The sequence below is a fragment of the Saccopteryx bilineata genome, chromosome 5 (genome assembly GCF_036850765.1).
Source record: "Saccopteryx bilineata isolate mSacBil1 chromosome 5, mSacBil1_pri_phased_curated, whole genome shotgun sequence".
In the NCBI taxonomy this organism is placed as follows: domain Eukaryota; kingdom Metazoa; phylum Chordata; class Mammalia; order Chiroptera; family Emballonuridae; genus Saccopteryx; species Saccopteryx bilineata.
Window position 1 is genome coordinate 9,147,871 of NC_089494.1, and position 21,100 is coordinate 9,168,970.

A 21,100-nucleotide genomic window follows, 5' to 3' on the forward strand; every position below is an offset into this window, starting at 1 on the left:
GTCCCTAACTGTCCCGCCTTGTGAAAGACTGGGGCTCTGAGCCCTGTGCGCACCCCTCCCTGCTTGTTAGCAGCTGTTTCCTGTACTCAGAACTGAGCCACAGACACGGGGTTGGCACAGGCTCTCAAGGAAGAACTGATTCTGTGAAGAAACCATCCTGGTTCACAGCTGCATCTGCTGCGACTTCAAAAACCAGCTTCCACTGGCCCTTTGGAAAAGCACCTTCCTCAGGACGGACAGGCTCCCGCTTTCTAGGAATGCTTGAAGGTATCCGTTCTGCTTCCAAAACATGGCTCTGCTTGCTGTTCATGGGGCTCCCGGGGAATAAAAGAAAATTAGAAGAGCAGAAGGTCATGCGAAGGATCAGAAGACAGAGTTTGAACTGTGTTCAAAGAATGGTCAGCATTTAGCACCTTTGTACGTCGCTGGGACATGATTTTTTTAAAAAACAAATTTGGGTGATTTCCATGTAATACTCCAAGAATAAAGCGCTGTGATCAATGTTGCTGCTGGTCCCGATTGTGCTGAAGTCTTAAACAACTATGCCTACAGAACGTTCAACTTCAAGTGACTGTGTAAATAGAATTTCATAATCATCACATAAAGTCCTGCCACACTGTGCCTTTAATTCCCCCAGCCAGCCGTGAGGACAGTGGGGATGCCCCTTGAGTCACATAAGAGGGAACTGACTGCAGTTGCTGTCCATTCAGTGGAGGAGGTGGGGCTCCCCCCCCCCCCCCCCCCCCCGGGGTCCAGGCTCTTCGTGCTGCACTTGGCCTCCTCTGGTGGAGAGAGAGCCCTGGTCTAGCCCAAGGAAAACTGCAGAAAAGCCCTTGGGTCTATAGAGCTTCCTCTCAACCGCGGCTCCGCCCATGAAGTGTCCTGTAGGAGAGACTAGAAAGAGCTTAGGAAGGAGGACAGAGAGAAGGCCGGGCGCAGGTTGAGCGTGGAGCTGGCCTCACGTCACTTGCTCCCAGGGGAGTGGACACAGAGAGGCCAGGCAGGTTGAGAAAACTCTGACATTCCATCTAGTTGTGTGTCATGTCTGCCCCTCAACCCACCCACCCCCCTGCCCCAGGTATCTCAAATCCCCAAATACCTGTACTCATTTTCAAATATAAATCTCCCGGTCTCGTCAGTACCAGACACAACATTATTTTTGCCTTACTCCTCCTCCCTTGCTTTGTCTGTGACATAAAGCCCTTCCATTAGCCTCTGCAGTCAGGAGTTTGAGGCTCAGCAGTTGTGGAGAGGGGCTGGAATGAAGACAAATGACTGTCAGACTTAATAGTATCTGTGAGTCGTCATCCGTTTCCAAAATGTGTGCTTGGATTCACCCACTCAGACGGTTCGCTCTGCAAAATGAACGACTCAAAGAGAAAAACACCTAAAATTCTAGCAGCTCCTGACTTTTTGAGAAGGGTTTAACCACTCACTGTCCCACATACCGTGTCTGTGGTGTGCGTTAACTTTTCTGGGTCTCGGACGTGTCACCCAGGAAGTGGAGTCCACCGTCCTTGCCTGAGACAGCATTCCTGTTGGGTTTAGAAATACTGCTTGGGGGTGTAGCGCAGGGTCGTAAAGGGTGAAGAGGGCCAAAAATACATGGCGACGGAAGATGATCTGACTGTGGGTGGTGGGCACACGATGCCATATACCGACCGTGTACCATAGAAACGGACACGTGAAACCTATGTGATCTTATTAACTGAAAACAAAACGTAAAGGAACCTCGTTTGTAACTAACGCTCGTAGCACGGCCGCAGGACACTCGCTCAGGACGTGAGGACCGCTGCCGTCGGCTCTCTTTCCCACACCGGGCGCCGAGTGTGCCGTGGCTCACGGGCTGGGTGTGCCGGGACCACAGCCGGGTGCTCTGTCTGCCTCTTTGGCGGCCGTCGGCTTGAAGGCCTGACTTTGCCATTTCCAGTAGGATACGCCGGTTGTCAGATCACGGCACATGCTGCCGGGGGTCCTTGGAGATCCCACTGGATTTTATTTCTTCCCTTTACCAGCAAAACTTCTGTTTTTGGAAGCAATATTTATAGAATGAGCTGTCGATTAAATTGTATTGTGTTCAGCAGAATGAGATTTTTTTTTAATGGCTTTGTTTGCCAAAAACCTTCCCTGCAGACAAGGAGGACCTGATAACCCGATCTCCTGTCAGACATTTTGCAATGCAAATGTTGGAAGGAGGACACAAATGTGACTGAATTTTCAATAGAGCTTCGCCATTGTTTTCTGTTAGCAAGTCAGTAGTGCTTTTTGTCTTCAAGGTGTGAACACATATTTCAGTCTAAGATCATTTTCTGTATTGGACTAGGTGTACGGTATTTTTCCTCACCGAGAAGGAAGGAAGGGGGCCGGAGCCTCGAAGTGTGGAATAATAAAAGGCTTTATTGAGTACAGAGCCCACTTCCCGCCCAACGAGGTTCCCTGGCCCCGAGGAAAGATGGAGGCCAAGGAAGTCGCAAGTGGTGACCCGCGTGGGAGATATTTAAAGGGTCCCTAGGGTTGTCAAGCTAATATGATTTGGTGAAATCTCACTGGCTGGCAGACGGTTGCTTTTTTCCAAAGGGCTCCTGGGAAGTTTCTTTTGGCGCGCTTGGTTGTGGGCGGTCCCAGCCAAAGTTTTCGGGTCTGACCTTTCCCATTATCCACCGACCTTACACTAGGTTCTTGCTCTATAACACAAAGTAATGGAGCTTGGGCTGCCACCTTTATGAAGGTTTCTCATTAATTCACTCAGTTTTCCCTCTGTATGTGCCTAGACGTGATAAAATAGATTCACAGAATTATTCATAGGATCTAGAGGTCAGCACAAAACACTGAACTTAACTGGTTTGGAGCTCACTGTGCCCCACATTGGACCGAACAGAACCAGGGCCGAGCCCCTCAGTGTTGGCAGGCCCCGTCTCGGGCCGTTCCTGCAGAAGTGCAAAGGACAGTGAGCCCGGAATGTTCCAGCCAGGGCTGGGCCCCGAGTTGGTGGCTGGACCACAGTGTAGCAACCTTCAGAGGGCAGCTCTCTGGGGGGACCCCCCCCGGGACAGCTGGGCGATCCAAACCCCGAGTCAGCTGATGCCCTGCACCCAGAATGCGGCACCCAGAGCCCCGCACCCAGAGCCCTGCACCCAGAACACCACACACAGAGCCCTGCACCCAGAACCCTGCACCCAGAGCCCTGCACCCAGAACACTGCACCCAGAGCCCTGCACCCAGAGCCCTGCACCCAGAACCCTGCACCCAGAGCCCTGCACCCAGAACACTGCACCCAGAGCCCTGCACCCAGAACCCTGCACCCAGAGCCCTGCACCCAGAACCCTGCACCCAGAGCCCTGCACCCAGAACACTGCACCCAAAACCCTGCACCCAGAACACCATACCCGGAACCCTGCACCCAGAGCCCTGCACCCAGAACACTGCACCCAGAGCCCTGCACCCAGAGCCCTGCACCCAGAACCCTGCACCCAGAGCCCTGCACCCAGAATACTGCACCCAGAGCCCTGCACCCAGAGCCCCGCACCCAGAATACTGCACCTAGGGCCCCGTACCCAGATCCTCACATCCAGAGCCCCGCACCCAGAGCCCTGCACCCAGAGCCCCGCACCCAGAGCCCTGCACCCAGAGCCCCGCACCCAGAGCCCTGCACCCAGAGCCCTGCACCCAGAGCGCCGCACCCAGAATACTGCACCTAGGGCCCCGTACCCAGATCCTCACATCCAGAGCCCTGCACCCAGAATACTGCACCTAGGGCCCCGTACCCAGATCCTCACATCCAGAGCCCTGCACCCAGAGCCCTGCACCCAGAGCCCCGCACCCAGAATACTGCACCTAGGGCCCCGTACCCAGATCCTCACATCCAGAGCCCCGCACCCAGAGCCCCGCACCCAGAGCCCCGCACCCAGAGCCCTGCACCCAGAGCCCCGCACCCAGAGCCCCGCACCCAGAGCCCTGCACCCAGAGCCCCGCACCCAGAATACTGCACCTAGGGCCCCGTACCCAGATCCTCACATCCAGAGCCCTGCACCCAGAATACTGCACCTAGGGCCCCGTACCCAGATCCTCACATCCAGAGCCCTGCACCCAGAGCCCTGCACCCAGAGCCCCGCACCCAGAATACTGCACCTAGGGCCCCGTACCCAGATCCTCACATCCAGAGCCCTGCACCCAGAACACCACACCCAGAGCCCTGCACCCAGAATACTGCACCTAGGGCCCCGCACCCAGATCCTCACATCCAGAGCCCTGCACCCAGAATACTGCACCTAGGGCCCCGTACCCAGATCCTCATATCCAGAGCCCTGCACCCAGAATCCCGCACCCACAGCCCCGCACCCAGAACACCACACCCAGAGCCCTGCACCCAGAACACCATACCCAGAGCCCCGCACCCAGAACACCGCACCCAGAGCCCTGCACCCAGAACACCACACCCAGATCCTTGCACCCAGGGCCCTGCACCCAGAACACCGCACCTAGGGCCCCGCACCCAGAGCCTGTACCCAGAGCCCTGTACCCAGAGCCTGTACCCAGAGCCTGTACCCAGAGCCCCACACCCAGAGCCTGTACCCAGAGCCTGTACCCAGAGCCTGTACCCAGAGCCCCACACCCAGAGCCTGTACCCAGAGCCTGTACCCAGAGCCCCACACCCAGAGCCTGTACCCAGAGCCCCACACCCAGAGCCTGTACCCAGAGCCTGTACCCAGAGCCCCACACCCAGAGCCTGTACCCAGAGCCCCACACCCAGAGCCTGTACCCAGAGCCTGTACCCAGAACCCCACACCCAGAGCCCCACACCCAGAGCCCCACACCCAGAGCCCCACACCCAGAACCCCGCTCTCCCTGACCTGCAGCGTCCTTGTTGGCAGTGGCCACCCCACCAGACACTGTTTCCATCAGAGTAAATCTCTCCCTAAGACACCTTCTTTTTTAAATTGTTTTTAACTGAGGTATAATTGGCATGTAACATATTTGTTTCAAACGTATGACACAATAATTCTATTTTGTATACATTGCAAGATGATCACCGCAAAGCCCCCATTTCTCTGATCAAAATCTATATCTGTGACTCAGATTCTCCCTGAGAATCCTCAGTAGTCAGTGCTGCCAGGAAAAGACTATCCTGCTTTCATATATGGGAAAGGTAAGGAGTGAGAAGTTACTGTCATTCACCAAGAGCTAAGAAGTATTCGATGGCCATACAGGGATTTGAACGACTGGTGGGGGACTCTGTAGTGCAACTGACTTCACTTTGCAACCATGTTTGACTATTTCTCATTGTCATCGACCCTCTGCCAAAAACCCAGGAGAGATAGTGTAACAAAAATGACAAGCTGACGATGCAAAGCTTTCATCCTTTTTATCTGCACGTTGGCAGTAAGGGCTTCGAAGGGGCCTGTCGGTCTGTAGACCATGCAACTTAGCACCTGAGTTATTCATGTTTCCTGTCAACACTACTGAGAAGGAGGGTAGGTGGAGACAGGTTCGTGGAACCGGGTGTGAGTTGTGCGCTGTCACGTCGGGACCCTGCCGATTCATATAACCTTACAGGACCTTGGCATCCCTCTTTGTAGTGTGGGGTAAAACCTTCCAGTTTGCCTGCCTCTCAGGGTGTTTGTGGGATATTGTCAACTTACTTGATTTTCAATCATTGATCAATAGCTTTATTCTCTCTGTGGTCTGTATACTGTTCTCTCTTAAAATCTCAGCTATTTGGCTCTCTTAGGAGACAGAGACTAGTGAATAGCCGAGCTTTCCGGACTGTTGAGCTTTCTACAATTCTAAGTGGCAGAATTTTGAAAATTTGCCTGTTTAAAGAAAATCATTTATAAAATGACACACGCAAGGATGAGTTTTTAATGTATTATGCTACAACTCCAGTTCTGATATAAGCCAGAGGTTCTGGAACCAAATTTTTTGGTTCATGGGGGTCTCAACATCAGAGTACCCTTCTTAAAATAGTGCCTTAGGCCAAAAGAAATAGCTAATGGTTCCATTTATGAAGTGATGTTAAAGAAAAATCTGAAAACAGATTGGATTTAGGACCGTTGCAGTAGGGGAAAGAGACCTCCCTAGAGAACCAGGCTCATTCCGTCCTGGGGTGTATTCCTGTGGAAGGTTTCGAGTCCTTGTGGGCAACTCTGTTTTCATCCAGAGAGCCTAGAGGGATGTCATTCCTTCCGCTGGTTCTGCAGGCCTGCTGCTCGATTTATCTCCAGGCCACCAGTCTCTTTGTAAGCAGACATGTTGGCTCTGAGCGGCGTTACGTGTGGACTCAGGTGAGGAAGTCCCCCTCTTCTCCTGGGCTCAGGACCACGTTCCCCATCTGCACATGATTTCTGGAACCAAGACCTCAGCTCTAGGGTTTTATTTCCAGGTCCATGACCCCTGTGGTCAATGCAGTGGCATCTGCTAATGGCACCGGTTGTGGGTTCTCTATTCTTACTGTTTCTGAAACCTGAGGACTTCCCCTTCGCCGCCTCCTTTGAATCAAAGCGTCTTCTCTTATATCTGATATAGTTCTATGGTTTTTAGCTGGAGAAGAGCCTGCTCAGCACGTCAATGTGTTATAATTAAAGTCTTGAATGATGAAATTTGCCATCAAAAGAGCTCTTCTTTTCTGCCTGCCCAGGGCATTGACATATGCAGGAAAAGTCATGGTGTCTATAGTCTTGAAGCATTAGCTCAACTCACACCGTCCAACTTGGCGAGCGTTATTCAGCGCGATGGGTTTCATCAGCATTCTAAAACCCATCCGAGGATGCTCTGTGCTCAAAAAATGAGTGTCCCGAACACCTTGAACTCTACATGGTTGGGCCTTGCTGACAGCTTTCCCACCCTTCTCATTTCATGACTTAATTGGAAACGCTCAGCATTTGCGTTTCTAGAGGCCATGTGGACGATTGGTACCGTAGCGTGTCTTCGAGCCGCAGTACCTCTGTTGCACCGCTCTGTGGACCCCACTACCCAGGCAGCAGCTCTCTACCGACTTAGGTCTCGCCTGTCCTGGGGGCGGAAACCCCTCTGTGTCTCAGAAGGCAATGCACTGGGGGGGGGCGCCACAGGGCCCCCTCCTCCGCTTCCCTGGAGAGCTGTCCCGTGCCCACGGGGCTGCAAAACTGAGGCCGGCCGGGTTCCCACCCCTCGTCCCTCCACTGTCCGCCTCGACTCCCAGACTGTACAGACTCTAGTCTGTTGCTGACGGTTCTTGGTTCTGTGCATTGCAGCCCCTGCCTCGTTCTAGTTGGTAGGGTTTTTATGAAAGGGTGACCTCTTCGGCCGTCGGCCCTGTTTTTCTCTTCCTTCGTTGCTTTCTCTTTTGTTTCTTCTGTCTTTTTAAAATTTCCAGAGTCCCCTCAGCTTCCCCGTGGAACATTACCTGCCTTTTTACTAGACGCTGTTCGCCACCCCGAGGGCGTCTTTCCTGCCAAGCGCTGAGCTGGTGATCTGAGCACGCGCGCAGGGTGCGGGCCTTCGGTGTCTGATGATTAAGAAGCGATCGCCGATGGACAGCCAGGGCCTGCTCTTTGGGCGGCTGGAATTTTACTCTTTTCCCTTCCAGGTCTCTTTCTTAAAGCGACGGCTTCTTTCTGGGTAAACGAGTTTGGACAGAATGAAGATTTTCAATTTCTCCGCTGAGTCATTGATCCTTGTCCTAATACCCAGGAGCAGATGGGTATTAAAATTAGAGCAGCTGTTCCCACTTAAGGTTAGAGGTGCTGAAAAGGCAGCAGGGGGAGTTCTTGTGATCGCATAGAAGAAAACGCCTCAAAGCTGTCAGGAGGCCACGCGGGTACACAAGCACGCGAAGCCCTCTCTGGCTTAAAGCAACAGCCTTCCCCGGGACGGACGGCGGCCCTGGTGTCTCTGCCCTTTCCCCTGCTTTCCTGGGCACCCACAGAGCTCTCTGTCACCCCACTTTTCCCTAAGAACCCGGGCTACCAGGCCTGGCTGACATGAAGTCCGGCTGCCAGGTTGGAAATGCTCTGATGCTTGGAGCAAAAAGAATGAAGGATGGTCTGAAAGAAGGCAGTGCCCGTCCTTTGTTTCGAACGATACATCCTCAAGGCCCACCCTGTGCCTGGGTTGGCGGCTCCCTGCTGCCTCCCACGGGCGTCATCTGTCATTTCCACCTCTACCTGTGGGGTCCCCAACAAGAGTAGAAAAGGCTCTTTCGAAAGTGGGAGTCCCCACGCTGGTTTAACACATTTGGTTGGCTTCCCGAGGCTTCGAGGACAGATGCCACACCCATTAGAATAATGCAGAGGCCACTGTATCCGGGCTCCTGTGGGCTTCGCTGGCCTCCCCAGGCTGTGGGAAGTCTCCGTGGAAGGTGCCGGCAGCTCATCATCGGAGAGAAAGGCGGGAAGGAGACTTTTTTTTTTTTTTTTTGTATTTTTGAAGCTGGAAATGGGGAGGCAGTCAGACAAACTCTCGCATGCACCCGACTGGGATCCACCCGGCACGCCCACCAGGGGGCGATGCTCTGCCCATCCGGGGCGTCGCTCTGTTGCATCCAGAGCCACTCTAGCGCCTGAGGCAGAGACCAAGGAGCCTCCCCAGCGCCCAGGCCATCTTTGCTCCAATGGAGCCTCGGCTGCGGGAGGGGAAGAGAGAGACAGAGAGAAAGGAGAGGGAGAGGGGTGGAGAAGCAGATGGGCGCTTCTCCTGTGTGCCCTGGCCGGGAATCGAACCTGGGACTCCTGCACACCAGGCCGATGCTCCACCACTGAGCCAACTGGCCAGGGCCGGAAGGAAACTTTTTTTTTTTTATTTTTTTATTTTTTTATTTTTTTTCATTTTTCTGAAGCTGGAAACAGGGAGAGACAGTCAGACAGACTCCCGCATGCGCCCGACCGGGATCCACCCGGCACGCCCACCAGGGGCGATGCTCTTCCCACCAGGGGGCGATGCTCTGCCCATCCTGGGTGTCGCCATGTTGTGACCAGAGCCACTCTAGCGCCTGAGGCAGAGGCCACAGAGCCATCCCCAGCGGTGGAAGGAAACTTTTGATTGGTGGGAAACATCACCCAGAGAGGTCAAGTCCTAGCTTTCAGCTGTGTGGGCAGTTTCAGCCCAGACTTGGAAGACATTCACGAACTTAGCTCTTCTCAGGATAGATGCCCCTCCTACTCTTTCCCTGCTGCGTGGCCAGCCTGCGAGGGTCCCTAAGCCCTTCGCCCCGCTCCCTGACCTGGGCACACCACGCGGTCTGCGTCCTCGGCTCTGTCCTGTCGTCTGGGGAGAGGAGCTCCGTTTGTTCCGACTCTGCTCTGACACTTGGTCAGCGCGTGGTCCCTTTAGTTAAATCAAAAGTTTAAAAGCATATTTTAGTTATGTCTCTTTTTAGTTAAAAAAAACAACAACAAACTTTTCTAAGAACTATCTGCCATCTTCCAAGTCTGGAACCAGTGGCACAACTCCTGAGGCAGGCAGGAAACGGCACCGGCGACACCTGTCAAGAGCAGTGTCCTGCACCCAGAGTCCCCCTTCCCGAAGGAGCCTCTGCTCAGAAGCCACCCAGGGCTCTTTCCCGCCTTTCTACCCCATGATGAGCTGCCGGCACCTTCCACAGAGACTTCCCACAGCCCGGGGAGGCCAGCGAAGCCCGCGGGAGCCCGGATTCAGTGGCCTCTGCATTATTCTAATGGGTGTGGCCTCTGTCCTCGAAGCCTCGGGAAGCCAACCAAACGTGTTAAACCAGCGTGGGGACTCCCACTTTCCAAAGAGCCTTTTAGGGACCATGCACTAACCAAGTGTGGGGGCCCAGGGTGGGGGTCATCCGTCTGAATGAGGGTGGACACAATCTGGCGTTCGCCAGCTCTTCACTCTGTCCAGACCCCTCCCAAGCTTCCATATTCCTATGGGCTCCGTTATCCTGGACATGTCTTCATCTCAGATTCCACATGTGCAACATTGGGACCTTTCACGGAACCATGGGCTGGGGCTCTCTGGGCCGACAGCTTCTCCCCCTAAGCTGAGTGAACTTGGTTCAGATCCTTTCAAAGGCCTGGTGAGCCGCCAGGGTCTGGGGTCTGTGTCACCTGAGGCCCCCCACAGCTGCTGGAGCCCAGGGTGGCCCATCCCCTGTGTCTGAGTGTCGTCTCCAGTGCTCCTGACCCGCTGGAAGGCGGCCTGATCCTCGAGCTGCCCAAACCGCTCCTGTTCGGGAAACCAGTGCCTGGTCCGGCCTGCTTTCCAGTGATTGTGTGACTTGCCTCTAGTGGCCAGTGGCAGCGAGCCACACTCTTCTTCCAAACACCACTCCTTGACACCATGAGCTAAAATAAGAGGCTTTGTGGAACACAGTGAAAGAACCCCTCAGTCGTGGGTTCAAATTTCCGCCACATTTGACTGTGGATCAGCTGTTTGGCCTTTCTGAGCTTCACTTCCCTCTGGATAAAGTTATTCACTTGTCAGGGTTGTTAAGAGCAAAAGGGTTAGGGCCTACAAGGGACCGGTGCTTATGGCCCTCAGCACGTTGTTATCACTCTTCCCGACATCCTCCTCCTGTTCCTGCTTCCGGCAAATGTTTTTCTGACCCCTCCCACCTCTCTGATGCCCACCCCCCACTGATCTGTGTGCAGGCACTGTGAGCCTCCTGTCACCCCGCCCCCAATACAGTGGTGATTTCCAAATCAGGGGCACCAGCTCACCCGTGTCCCCTGAGCACCAGACCTGTATTTCCAACCACTTAAGGACATCGCCTACTCAGCGTTTCCCAGATACCTAAATATCTTCCTGCCCCAAACCGAAACCCTGGCTTCCTCCCCTTTTCAACTTTGTTTTTCTTTTGAATCCCACATTTCAGTGAGTAAATCCTGGTTCTCAAGTCACAAGCCCAGGAGTATGGCAACTTTCCTCTTTGACCTTATACATCTTATTAGTTTGTCTCCCAATCGTATAACTCTCCTGCCTGTCTGTCTTCATGTTTCTGTGTTGACCCAGCTTTAGATATGGCCCATGTCATGCCTTGCCTGGATAATTCCAGTGGTTTCCTAATAGTTCTCCAGGTTGACCCTCTCAAATGTATCATTCCATTGTTGTTAGGGGCCTTTCTCTAAAATGTTTCATCTGTCATATTCCCGCTTAAAGTTCATTATTGACGTGCTTTCAGAGTCAGAGTCAAACTTTTTAGTGTCATATACTATGAACTGATTGATCATCAACTGTTTCAGCACATCTCCTATTGAACTTCCCTGACACGTGGCCAATTTGCCAGTTAAGTAGAACTACTTGTAGCTATCTCAATATATCACCCTCTTTAATGCCTCAGGGCCTTTGCACTTGCTGTTCTCTCTGGCAGGAGCCCACTTTTCTGCTCTTCTTTCCTTTGCTAGCTCCTCCTTGACCCTTGAGAATTATTTTACACAGGAAAATTTTCTAAATTACCTGGGTGAGTTCAAGGCCCCGACTCTCTGTTTTTCATAGCATCCTGTATGCATATCTCATGCCTCTGATGTCACTGTAATAAAGTCGTGGTTTATTCCTCTGTTACCCCCATTCATCAAGAATCTTTGGGCTTGTGCCATTCATCTCTGTATGTCCAGGGACACTGCCAGACCTTTTCCATAAAGCTTATACTAATCCTATGAGAGTGCTCCCTTCACTATATCATCACCAGATGCAGAGATGATTAATTTTTAAAAATAAATTTTATTTTAAGAAAGAAAATTCTATCTTTTGAATAGGGTGTGAGAAGGGAGTCAAGCTTAATTTTTTCCCCACCCCTGAAATATGGATACTAGTTTATTTAAAAGACTGTATTTAAGAGTAGTGCACTACTCTTAAGAAAACTGAAGTGTCTATAAATGGTCATTCTCGTTCTTGACTCTGGACTCCAGTGTCCTAATTACTGTAGCTTTACAAGTCCTGCATCGTCGTAGAGCAAGCCCGCCTACTTTGTTGTTATTCAAGAGCGTCTGGGCTATTTGGAGACATTTTACATGAGGACAAGAACAAGAACAACGGTGAGCTTGTGATTTTTGTTGCAATTGCATTTAATATGTAAATAGCTTTGGGGAAAATTTGAATCTTTGTGTTTTCTAATCCCTCTATTTGTATATACCTTCTTTAATTTCTCTCAATATTAGTTGACTATTTCACGGAACTTGTTGATGAGTCACAGGCGTCCCCAAACTACGGCCCGCGGGCCGCAATGCGGCCCCCTGAGGCTATTTATCCAGCCCCCACTGCACTTCTGGAAGGGGCACCTCTTTCATTGGTGGTCAGTGAGAGGACCACTGTATTTGGCAGCCCTCCAATGGTCTGAGGGACAGTGAACTGGCCCCCTGTGTAAAAAGTTTGGAGACCCCTGGTTGACATATTCTTTGGAATTTGAGTTTTTCGATATATTGTAAACATCACCTTTTTTAAACATTATTTTTTGTTTGTTTTTGAAACATGAAGGTACAACTGTTTTTCTTTTTCAAGAAATTTTGACCTTGTATCTAGCAAACTTGCTGAAATTCCATATTCTAGTAATGAATCTGTGTGCATAACCATAGAGTCTGTGAATACTGACAGTGCTGTTCTTGTTCCTACTCAGGCCTTGTCTCTTTTTATTCCTGTCTTCTTTCCCCGGCTAAAGCCTTTAGCATGATGTTCAATGGAAGTGGGGCTGCGAACATCCTTGCTTTGTTCTAAATTTCAAGGAAAAACTTTTCAACATTTCACCAATAAATATTCCATTTGCTGCAGGATTTTTTTTTGTAGATACTCTATCAGATTTAAAACATTCACTTCTATTCCTATTTGCCAGAAGTCTTCACCCTAAGCGGATGCTGAGTTTAATAAAATGCTTTTCCTGCATTAGTTGGGATGCTCATATAATTTTCCAGAAAGTTCTATTCCCAGTTTGCTGCGGGAAAGTGGGCAGGGAGGTGAAAGTTTACAAACCTCCTGTGTTCGTGGCATTTGATGTTTCGTAACGAGAGTCTTCTAGGACGTCTGAGTGCCTCTGATGAGTGGTGAAATGAGAATGGATGCACTGAAATTGTGCTGTAAGTTTCTGACTCAAGAAGCTTGTCTTTGAGGCCCTGGCCGGTTGGCTCAGTGATAGAGCGTCGGCCTGGCATGCAGGAGTCCTGGGTTCGATTCCCGGCCAGCGCACACAGGAGAAGTGCCCATCTGCTTCTCCACCCCTCCCCCTCTCCTTCCTCTCTGTCTCTCTCTTCCCCTCCCGCAGCCGAGGCTCCATTGGAGCAAAGATGGCCTGGGTGCTGAGCATGGCTCTGTGGCCTCTGCCTCAGGCGCTAGAATGGCTCTGGTTGCAACAGAGCGGTGCCCCAGATGGGCAGAGCATTGCCCCCTGGTAGGCATGCCGGGTGGATCCTGGTTGGGCGCATGTGGGAGTCTGTCTGACTGCCTCCCCGTTTCCAACTTCAGAAAAATACAAAAAAGAAAAGAAGCTTGTCGTTGAACGACGAAAAGAAAAGAAAGAAGCCTTTCACTTGAGGTTGGTGTGCCCCTCCCATAAATGCAGATGAGTGCTCTCTCTGGGGATGTAGTGAATGTGGAAACCAGAACCCGAGGGGTTTGCCAGGTTTCTGAAGGAAAGTTCTTTATACATCTGTGACCTCGGGCTTAAAGATTCATCGATGTGACTGTTGACGGAGTACATTAGCCAGGCGGAAGCGAGGGCAGTGCGGTTTCAAGGTAATTTTCAAATTTGAAGAGATGCCGTGAAAAAGGTAGAAAAATAATTGGACGTGTTTATTTTTAATGGATTCATTTCACCGTCAAGAGTTTGAATTCTGTTTGTAACATTTCCCTTTTAGCCCACTTAGAAATGTGACTCACCCCACATGCAGAAATCAGGACAGGCTGATTATACAAGAAAATTGACTCAGAATGGAGGGAGAAAAATGACCAGTCTTAGAATAATTTTCAAGTAGATCTCTAATGCAGAAGTAAAGTATATAGAAAGATAGACATATGTGTTTCACTATGAAATAGGATTCTTGATCCATTAAAGTGAACGAGCATTTTTATTATTTGGATTTGGAAAAAAAAATTCATGGGGTGCGTTTCTTGGCCAAGTCTACTCCTGGCAGACACAACAAAGTGATTTTTTCTACCCACCACATCTCTACTCTTTGTGTTGTAAGCAGTTGGAGTTGGTGTGTAGTTATGAGCATTATTGAACAAAGTGGGGAAAATGTCCTTTTTCAGATGAAAACACGGTGACAGTTGAACCCCAACATTGTTTTTCAGCATGAAGATGACATTTCTAACCAGTGCGATTTCCATTTTGGACGGAGAAACCAAATATTAAGAGCTGAAAGGACATTAGAGCTCTCTGGTCCCACTCTTCCCTTTTACAGTTGAGGTAAACCGAGTCCCAGGAAACATCCTTGCTTGTCCGGGATCGCCCACGAATGGGAGTGGGGCCCCAGGTTTTCGCTGCTGAGTCCTAGTACTTCAGGGTAACGACCGCTTATCACTATCTTTCTGAAACCTGTAACTCCAAATTTGGGAGTCATCTATGTGGTGGTCCCACTCCCAGCTGGCAGATGTAGACAGTCCTGCTATTTATTTATTTATTTATTTATTTATTTATTTATTTATTTAATATTTTCCTTCCTTCCTTCCTTCCTTCCTTCCTTCCTTCCTTCCTTCCTTCCTCCCTCCCTCCCTCCCTCCCTCTCTCCCTCCCTCCCTCCCTCTTTCCCTCCCTCCCTCCCTTCCTTCTTTTCCTTTTCTTTCTTCCCTTCCCTTTCCTTTCCTTTCTTTTCTTTTCTTCTTTTCTTTTCTTTCTCTCTTTTTTATCCTGATAATCATTCTGAGAAAAAAAAATAAGTGTGCATTTTGACAGATAAAGAAGCTAGAGTTTAGACAGAGGAAAAAAGAAAATGTTCTGTAGATAGTATACCTAAAGTGAGACTCTGAAATCTTTTCAATGCCTGTTCAGGACTTTTTCAGTGTTTTGTGATCAAGAATAAAGTGATAATGGTGCCTTTGTATCTACCTGGTCCTGAGCTTGCGCCATGAGAAACATGGCCGCCTCAGGTAACTTTGTTTTCTAATTGAATTTATTGGGGTGACATATGTTAATGACAGTATATAGGTTTCAGGTGTGGAATTCTAGAACACATCACCTGTATATTGAACCGTGTGTTCATCACTCCGAGTCAAGTCTCCTTCCATCGCCCTTCATCCCCCGTTGTCCCCTGTATCTCTTCCCAGCCCCCTCCCCCTGTGGAAATCACCATACTGTTGTCTGTCCATGAGGTTGTTTCTTGTTTTTCCTTGCTTCATCCCTTCCCCTTTTCACCCAGCCCCCTAACCCTCCCCTCTGACAGCTGTCAGTCTGTTCTCTGTATCTAGGAGTAGGTTTCTGTTTTGGTTTTTTTTCTTGTTAGTTTTATTCATTAGATTCCGCAGGTAGGTGGACAGTCCTGCTGTTTCAGGACCCCTCGGTCTGGGTAGTTCTTTCTTCCTCTCCTCTCCAGGCTTCTACCTGCTTCTATATTTAGCCTCTGCGGGGAGCTGTCCATCACTCATGTCCATCAGTTCAGTTGATGGGCGGGAGTGTAGGGACAGAATTGCCACAATGCTTCCAGCGAAGGAAAGGCCGTCTGACTTCCTCGTGTGTTATCTACGTGAGTGCACCTTTCATAGTGCCAAGATTTATTCTGTCCAGTTCCTGTCCATCATTATGATCCAAAGAGCGTCCGGTCCCTTCTCTGCCTTAGGTTGTACTGTGGAAGGTCCTTTCTGTGATTTAATCACCTGGAATATGCCAGCCCAGTAAGGGCATTGGGTGGGGAGGAAAAACAGTGGTAATTGCTACAGCGTGATCGTGTCCCTGTTCAACCTGGTCTTTATTGAAGTCTACCCAGATGAGCCCACCTACCCGTTTCTTCTTTTCATGAACTCAAAGTTGGTATAGTCTGGACAGGGCCAGATAAAACTCAAGGGCCAGATGATACTCATTACAATGCCCTTGTGGGCCAGATGGTCTCTGTGGCTGTCACTCAGTGGCTGACGTGGTGCAGTCAAAACGCACATAGAGGGCCGTGGTCCTATCCCAGTAAAACTTTATTTACATCCCTGGTTTATACTCACAAACTATAATGTTGGTGTTTGGATCGAGGGCATCAGAATCCAGGGAACACTGAAAGATATGGGTTTCTGGGCCTCGCCCTTAGAGTTTTGATGAACAGCATGGATCTGGAGGAAATCTGGTTTTTTCTTTTTTTTTTTTTTGTGACAGATAGGGACAGATAGGAAGGGAGAGAGATGAGAAGCATCAATTCTTCACTGTGGTACCTTAGTTGTTCATTGATTGCTTTCTCATATGTGCCTTGACTGGGGGACTACAGCAGAGTGAATGACCCCTTGCTCAAGCCAGCGACCTTGGGTTCAAGCTGGTGAGCTGTGCTCAAATCAGATGAGCCCGCGCCCTCAGGGTTTCAAACTTGGGTCCTCTGTGTCCCAGTCCAACACTCTATCCACTGTGCCACCGCTTGGTCATGCAGAAATCTGTATTTTTAAAAGTTCTTAAATTGATTCTGCTGCCCAGTTATTAAAACAATAGTCCATTCTGCTTTTTAAATTTGCATGTGTACTTATATACATACAAACAGACACATGATTTTGTGTTTAAAAATAATATTGCATATGGCATGATTCTGTTCACATCCTTGTGCCTGTCGCTTGTTTGTTCTTTTACACCCCTTATCGAGGCCTCTCTGTTACTGACAACCAGGAATCGCTATAATAAAGGACTTAGTCCATGTGACATATTGTACAATTTTCCTCTCACACCATGTTGCTGCCTTTCAAGTTCAATTCTGGCATCATCTGGATTTTTAAACCATTTTGATGGAGTTAGGTGTATCCATTTGTTCTTCCAAGGAGTGGTCTTGCTTCAGGGGTCGTTGGCAATGTCTGCGGAATCTTTAGTTGTCACAGCTGTTGGTGTTGAAGGGAGGGCTTCTACCGGCATCCGGTAGGCAGAGGTGAGGGGTGCAGCCAGACACCCCGCAGTGCACAGGGCAGCCCTGGCTGCAGAGACAGCTGCTGCCCAGAGAGTGTGAGGTGCCCAGTGAGAAGTCCTGCTAAATAAAGTAACTTTTTCCTATGATACTCGTATCTTATCAAAATCTGTATTAAAAAGCCGCTAGATTGATTTGCTGCTCAGAAAAATTACTAAAACTATGCCCATTCTACTTACTGCTTAATACCCCACGGAAGTCCATCCTTAGTTATTCATGTCTCTTCTGTGTTGGTAGCTTTCTCCTCACTGCTCTGTAAATGCCAAAGCCCGCCGTGTCCCCTCGGTGACCTGTGCGGCCTGGGTCACGTACACGTGCCCCATCCGTGTCTGCAGGCCTCCCGGGCTGCGGTAGGACTGGACCACTCAGACACGCTTCCGTCTCCCCCTGCGGACTCCGCCTCTGAGCGCGGTGTAAGTGAGGGCGTGGTGAGCTCAGCGCTCTGCTTCCCCGGACCCTCCGAGAACAGTGTCAATGAAAGCTGAGCGGCCGGCAAGAGAATCTGCAGTCAGACAGATGGGGGAGACCCTGAGGTGTTCTACCCCAGCCCTTCACGTACGGTGCGGGGAATGTGTGGCCAGTGCCACCCGTGCAGACCACGGCCGGTGCCAGGACTCTGGTTGGTCCCCTGGCTCCATTTTCCCTTAGAGAAAGAATTTTTTTCTGCTACCTCTGTTTTGTTGAGACCTGCCGTTGTCACCTAATGGCTCTGAGGTCCTGCTTAGAATCTGCTCATTTCGTGCCTGCAGTGATCAAAACCATTCTCTCTCTCTCTTAACTTTCGGGACTCGAACTCAATCGAGCACATGATCATAATAGTCAACATGCATCGAAGCAGGGTATTAACTGACAATTAGGTGGTTGAGGTTGACCCCAAGTTAACGTGTCTGACCCTTCTGTTGGACTGCTATGCTCTCTGAGGGCCAGGACTGGGCTTTATTCATCCTCCTGACCCCTGTTTTAGGTACCCTGCCTGGCTCATCATAGGTGCTCAGGAAATGTCGCTTGGATTACTGATAATGATAATAAGTTTTCTGTAAAAATCCAGAGTAGGAACAAAGCTCTTTGATTCTCTAAACTAGCATAAAAGGATTACCTGGGAAGGTAGGTGTGTCTCCCAAGCCCCATCATCACCCAGGTAATGCTGATGAAGGTGTCCACGTCCTATACTTTGAGGAAACACTCCTAGATTTGATTCGACTCAGTGACCCTATAAGTGGGCCTCTTTCATACTTGATTAGCTCCGACCTTTCAGTCTCTGGTTTGTATGCTGCAGGGGGCATGGAAATGCCAAAAACGTGGCAGCAAACAGTTTAAGGAGGGAAAACAGGTCATGGCTAAAGTGTCGTATGAGACACCTTCCCATCCTGAGTTCCCTGGGTTGGCAGGCACCTTCCCTGTGGTCTGGCCTCCCATGTCACCCTGGGCACACCCACATAAGTGCTCTTGACTGTAGTATAAATTAATTGATATAGGTGAAAAGTCTACAATAACATGTGACACAAACAGTTTCAGATTAATTATATGATGTAAACACATTTAGCTTAAATAGATGAATTAATACATGAGCTTGTAGGGTAGCTATAAGCAGAAAACCATTAGCCCATGGGCTTTCTCTTTATCCTTTTTAAGCTGATTTTACAAAGTCTTAATCACCCCCACCCCCATTATTAAAAGCTAGAAATTATAGCCAAGAAGAGATAGCTTATTATACAATTTTTGGGTATTCCCAAAGTCAAGTCTTATTAATTATGATATTTTGCATCATGCATTTTGACAGTTTGGTTATTTCCTGCTTATAGTCTAAATGAGTGGGATTCAACAGCAGTAGTGACCTCTACAACTGGACTTTTACTTTGTGAAATGAGGTGGAGCCATGCAAAGTCTGGGAGGAAAGCATTCCAGGCAGAGAGCCCAGCAGGTGCAAAGGCCCTGAGGTGGGAATGACTGTGGCATAGACCAGGGACAGAAAGAAAGCTGGGAAGGGACAATGCAAAGGAGAAGAAACATGTGTGGGAAGACAGGACATCAGGGGTAGGAAGGTGTCATATCAGGGAGGGCACTGTCTGCCATGTTAGAGGTTCAGTTTTACTTTGATTTGTTAAAGGCTATAAATATTTCAATTCAGTTACAGTTTAAATATTCTCTTCAGATGCCAACCCATCTACTCTTTCCTGATATTCTGTGAAGGAATTGCCAAGTGATAACAGATAATTAACAATGTAGACTTTTTGGAGCTTCATTTTATTCAACTCAAAACCCGTTAATGTTCCTTAAGGAGTTTGTTGGAAATTGTTTGGTGAGGATAATTAGCAGAACAAGTGGTGATTTTTCCATGCAGAATTATGTGTGAATCACGTCCATAGGAGAAATCGGGGTTCTGTTTCTCGGTATATTCTTTCCTGGATTGTATTTCATGATCAGTCCTGAGGAGCCAGGGGTGCATCAGATAGTAGTCTAATTTTCTGTTATCACAGAAACAAATGATAATTGAATAATTCCGGAGACCACGCCTGAACCCTTGAGCTGTCTCTGGAGAAGGGCTGTTTCATTTCTCCTTGTTTTGTAGCGTCTCCAAGTAATAACAAATGGCAGTTCAGGGGTCAGCAAAGGACTCCGCGATAAACACTTAGAACAGGACCACAGTTCGAAGACATGCGAGTGAATTTTTATTTTCTCTGTGCAAAGGGATCCCATTTCCCTGTAAATCACCCTCCCACAGAATGAGATAGAAACTTTCATAAGATGCTGCTTACTAATATGTGGCCACCATGCTCTCCACTAACTTGTCGTTGCCATGTACGCTCACCATGTTGGGAACCTGTAATTAAAAAGCACTGTCTTAAAAAGCTTTGTTCACCAGGTGGGGAATTGGGAGACAGACGTGAGCGCGTCTGTAGGAGTGATCAACTGGGCATGTGCAAGTCTTGCGATGGTCCAGGATGTGCAGAAAAGATTTCACTTTAGATCCCTAGTATTATTTGTCATGACACACAGTTACAAACATTTTCCTAATAAGCCTCAATTTTAACTATTTTTGCTTTAGAAAATTTCTCTAAATATGGTGTTCCTGAAATCAACACTGCTCAGGGCCTTGGGTTCGGCAGGCTCTTCTTCTCTATGTGGGTATCCTTGCTGGCCACCGGCTCCCGGGGACGGGTGATGTTGGGATGGATGATCTCGGGGAGCTGCCCCCAACAGCGCAGGGAGTTAAGAACGTGTGTTTCCGGGGAACAGCGTTTGCGCTGGACCAGCAGCTCTGAGACACCGAGCTCATGTCCAGGCAAGGGCACCCCTTTCCTTACGAGGGAATAATTGACCCATTTATGGTCTCCTTGCAGCTTGTTGCGGATCCTTGCGCCAGCAATCCTTGTCACCATGGCAACTGCAGCAGCAGCAGCGGCAACAGCAACAGCGATGGCTACCTCTGCGTTTGCACTGAAGGCTACGAAGGTCCAAACTGTGAGCAGCCACCGCCGAGTGTCCCGGCCTCTGGCTGGACCGAGTCCGTGGCCCCCAGAGAGTCTCAGCCTGTCCCTGCTACCCAGGAGCCTGACGCCATCCTGCCCCGCTCTCAGGCCACCGTGACCCTGCCGACCTGGCAGCCGAAAACAGGGCAGAAAGTTGTGGAAATGAAATGGGATCAAGTGGAGGTGAGAATGTTTTGTTGCATATGTTTACGTAAGACATTAATGAGGTTAAAATAAAGCAAACCCAGTACTTCTAATATCAGTAATGAAGATGGAAAACGTTGAAGTTACCTAGTGGACACGACAGCGCCCAATCTTATTCCCGTCTACATGCTCGTCTGGGGAGTCTCTCTGGGTTGCACAAATGACGCATTTGGATGATGATTGTTTTGAGAACATAAAAAGAGTAATCAAGAAAAGGAAAGGATTGAAATTACTTTGGGGAACAATATCTACATACATTTCTGTGAGATAATCTTAAATTTTTGGAGCGAACAGCTCCGTGAAGAATCATATATTGTAAATGAACGTTATCACAGACCCTTAATTTTTTTTTTTTACCTAATTTTACTTATGGAATATTAGGCTCACCTTTCTCTTAGCGTATCTGTTATTGTTTGAGTTCTG

General features: G+C 49.3%; 1 protein-coding gene across 1 annotated transcript in view; it reads left to right on the top strand.

The window, feature by feature from the left end:
- Positions 1–21,100, top strand: part of DNER (delta/notch like EGF repeat containing) — a 261,274-nt gene that overhangs the window by 91,666 nt on the left and 148,508 nt on the right. Inside the window, exon 2 of the mRNA XM_066281209.1 lies at positions 20,345–20,656. Within this exon, the coding sequence (XP_066137306.1) occupies positions 20,345–20,656 (312 nt within the window). The remainder of the gene's footprint in view (positions 1–20,344; positions 20,657–21,100) is intronic.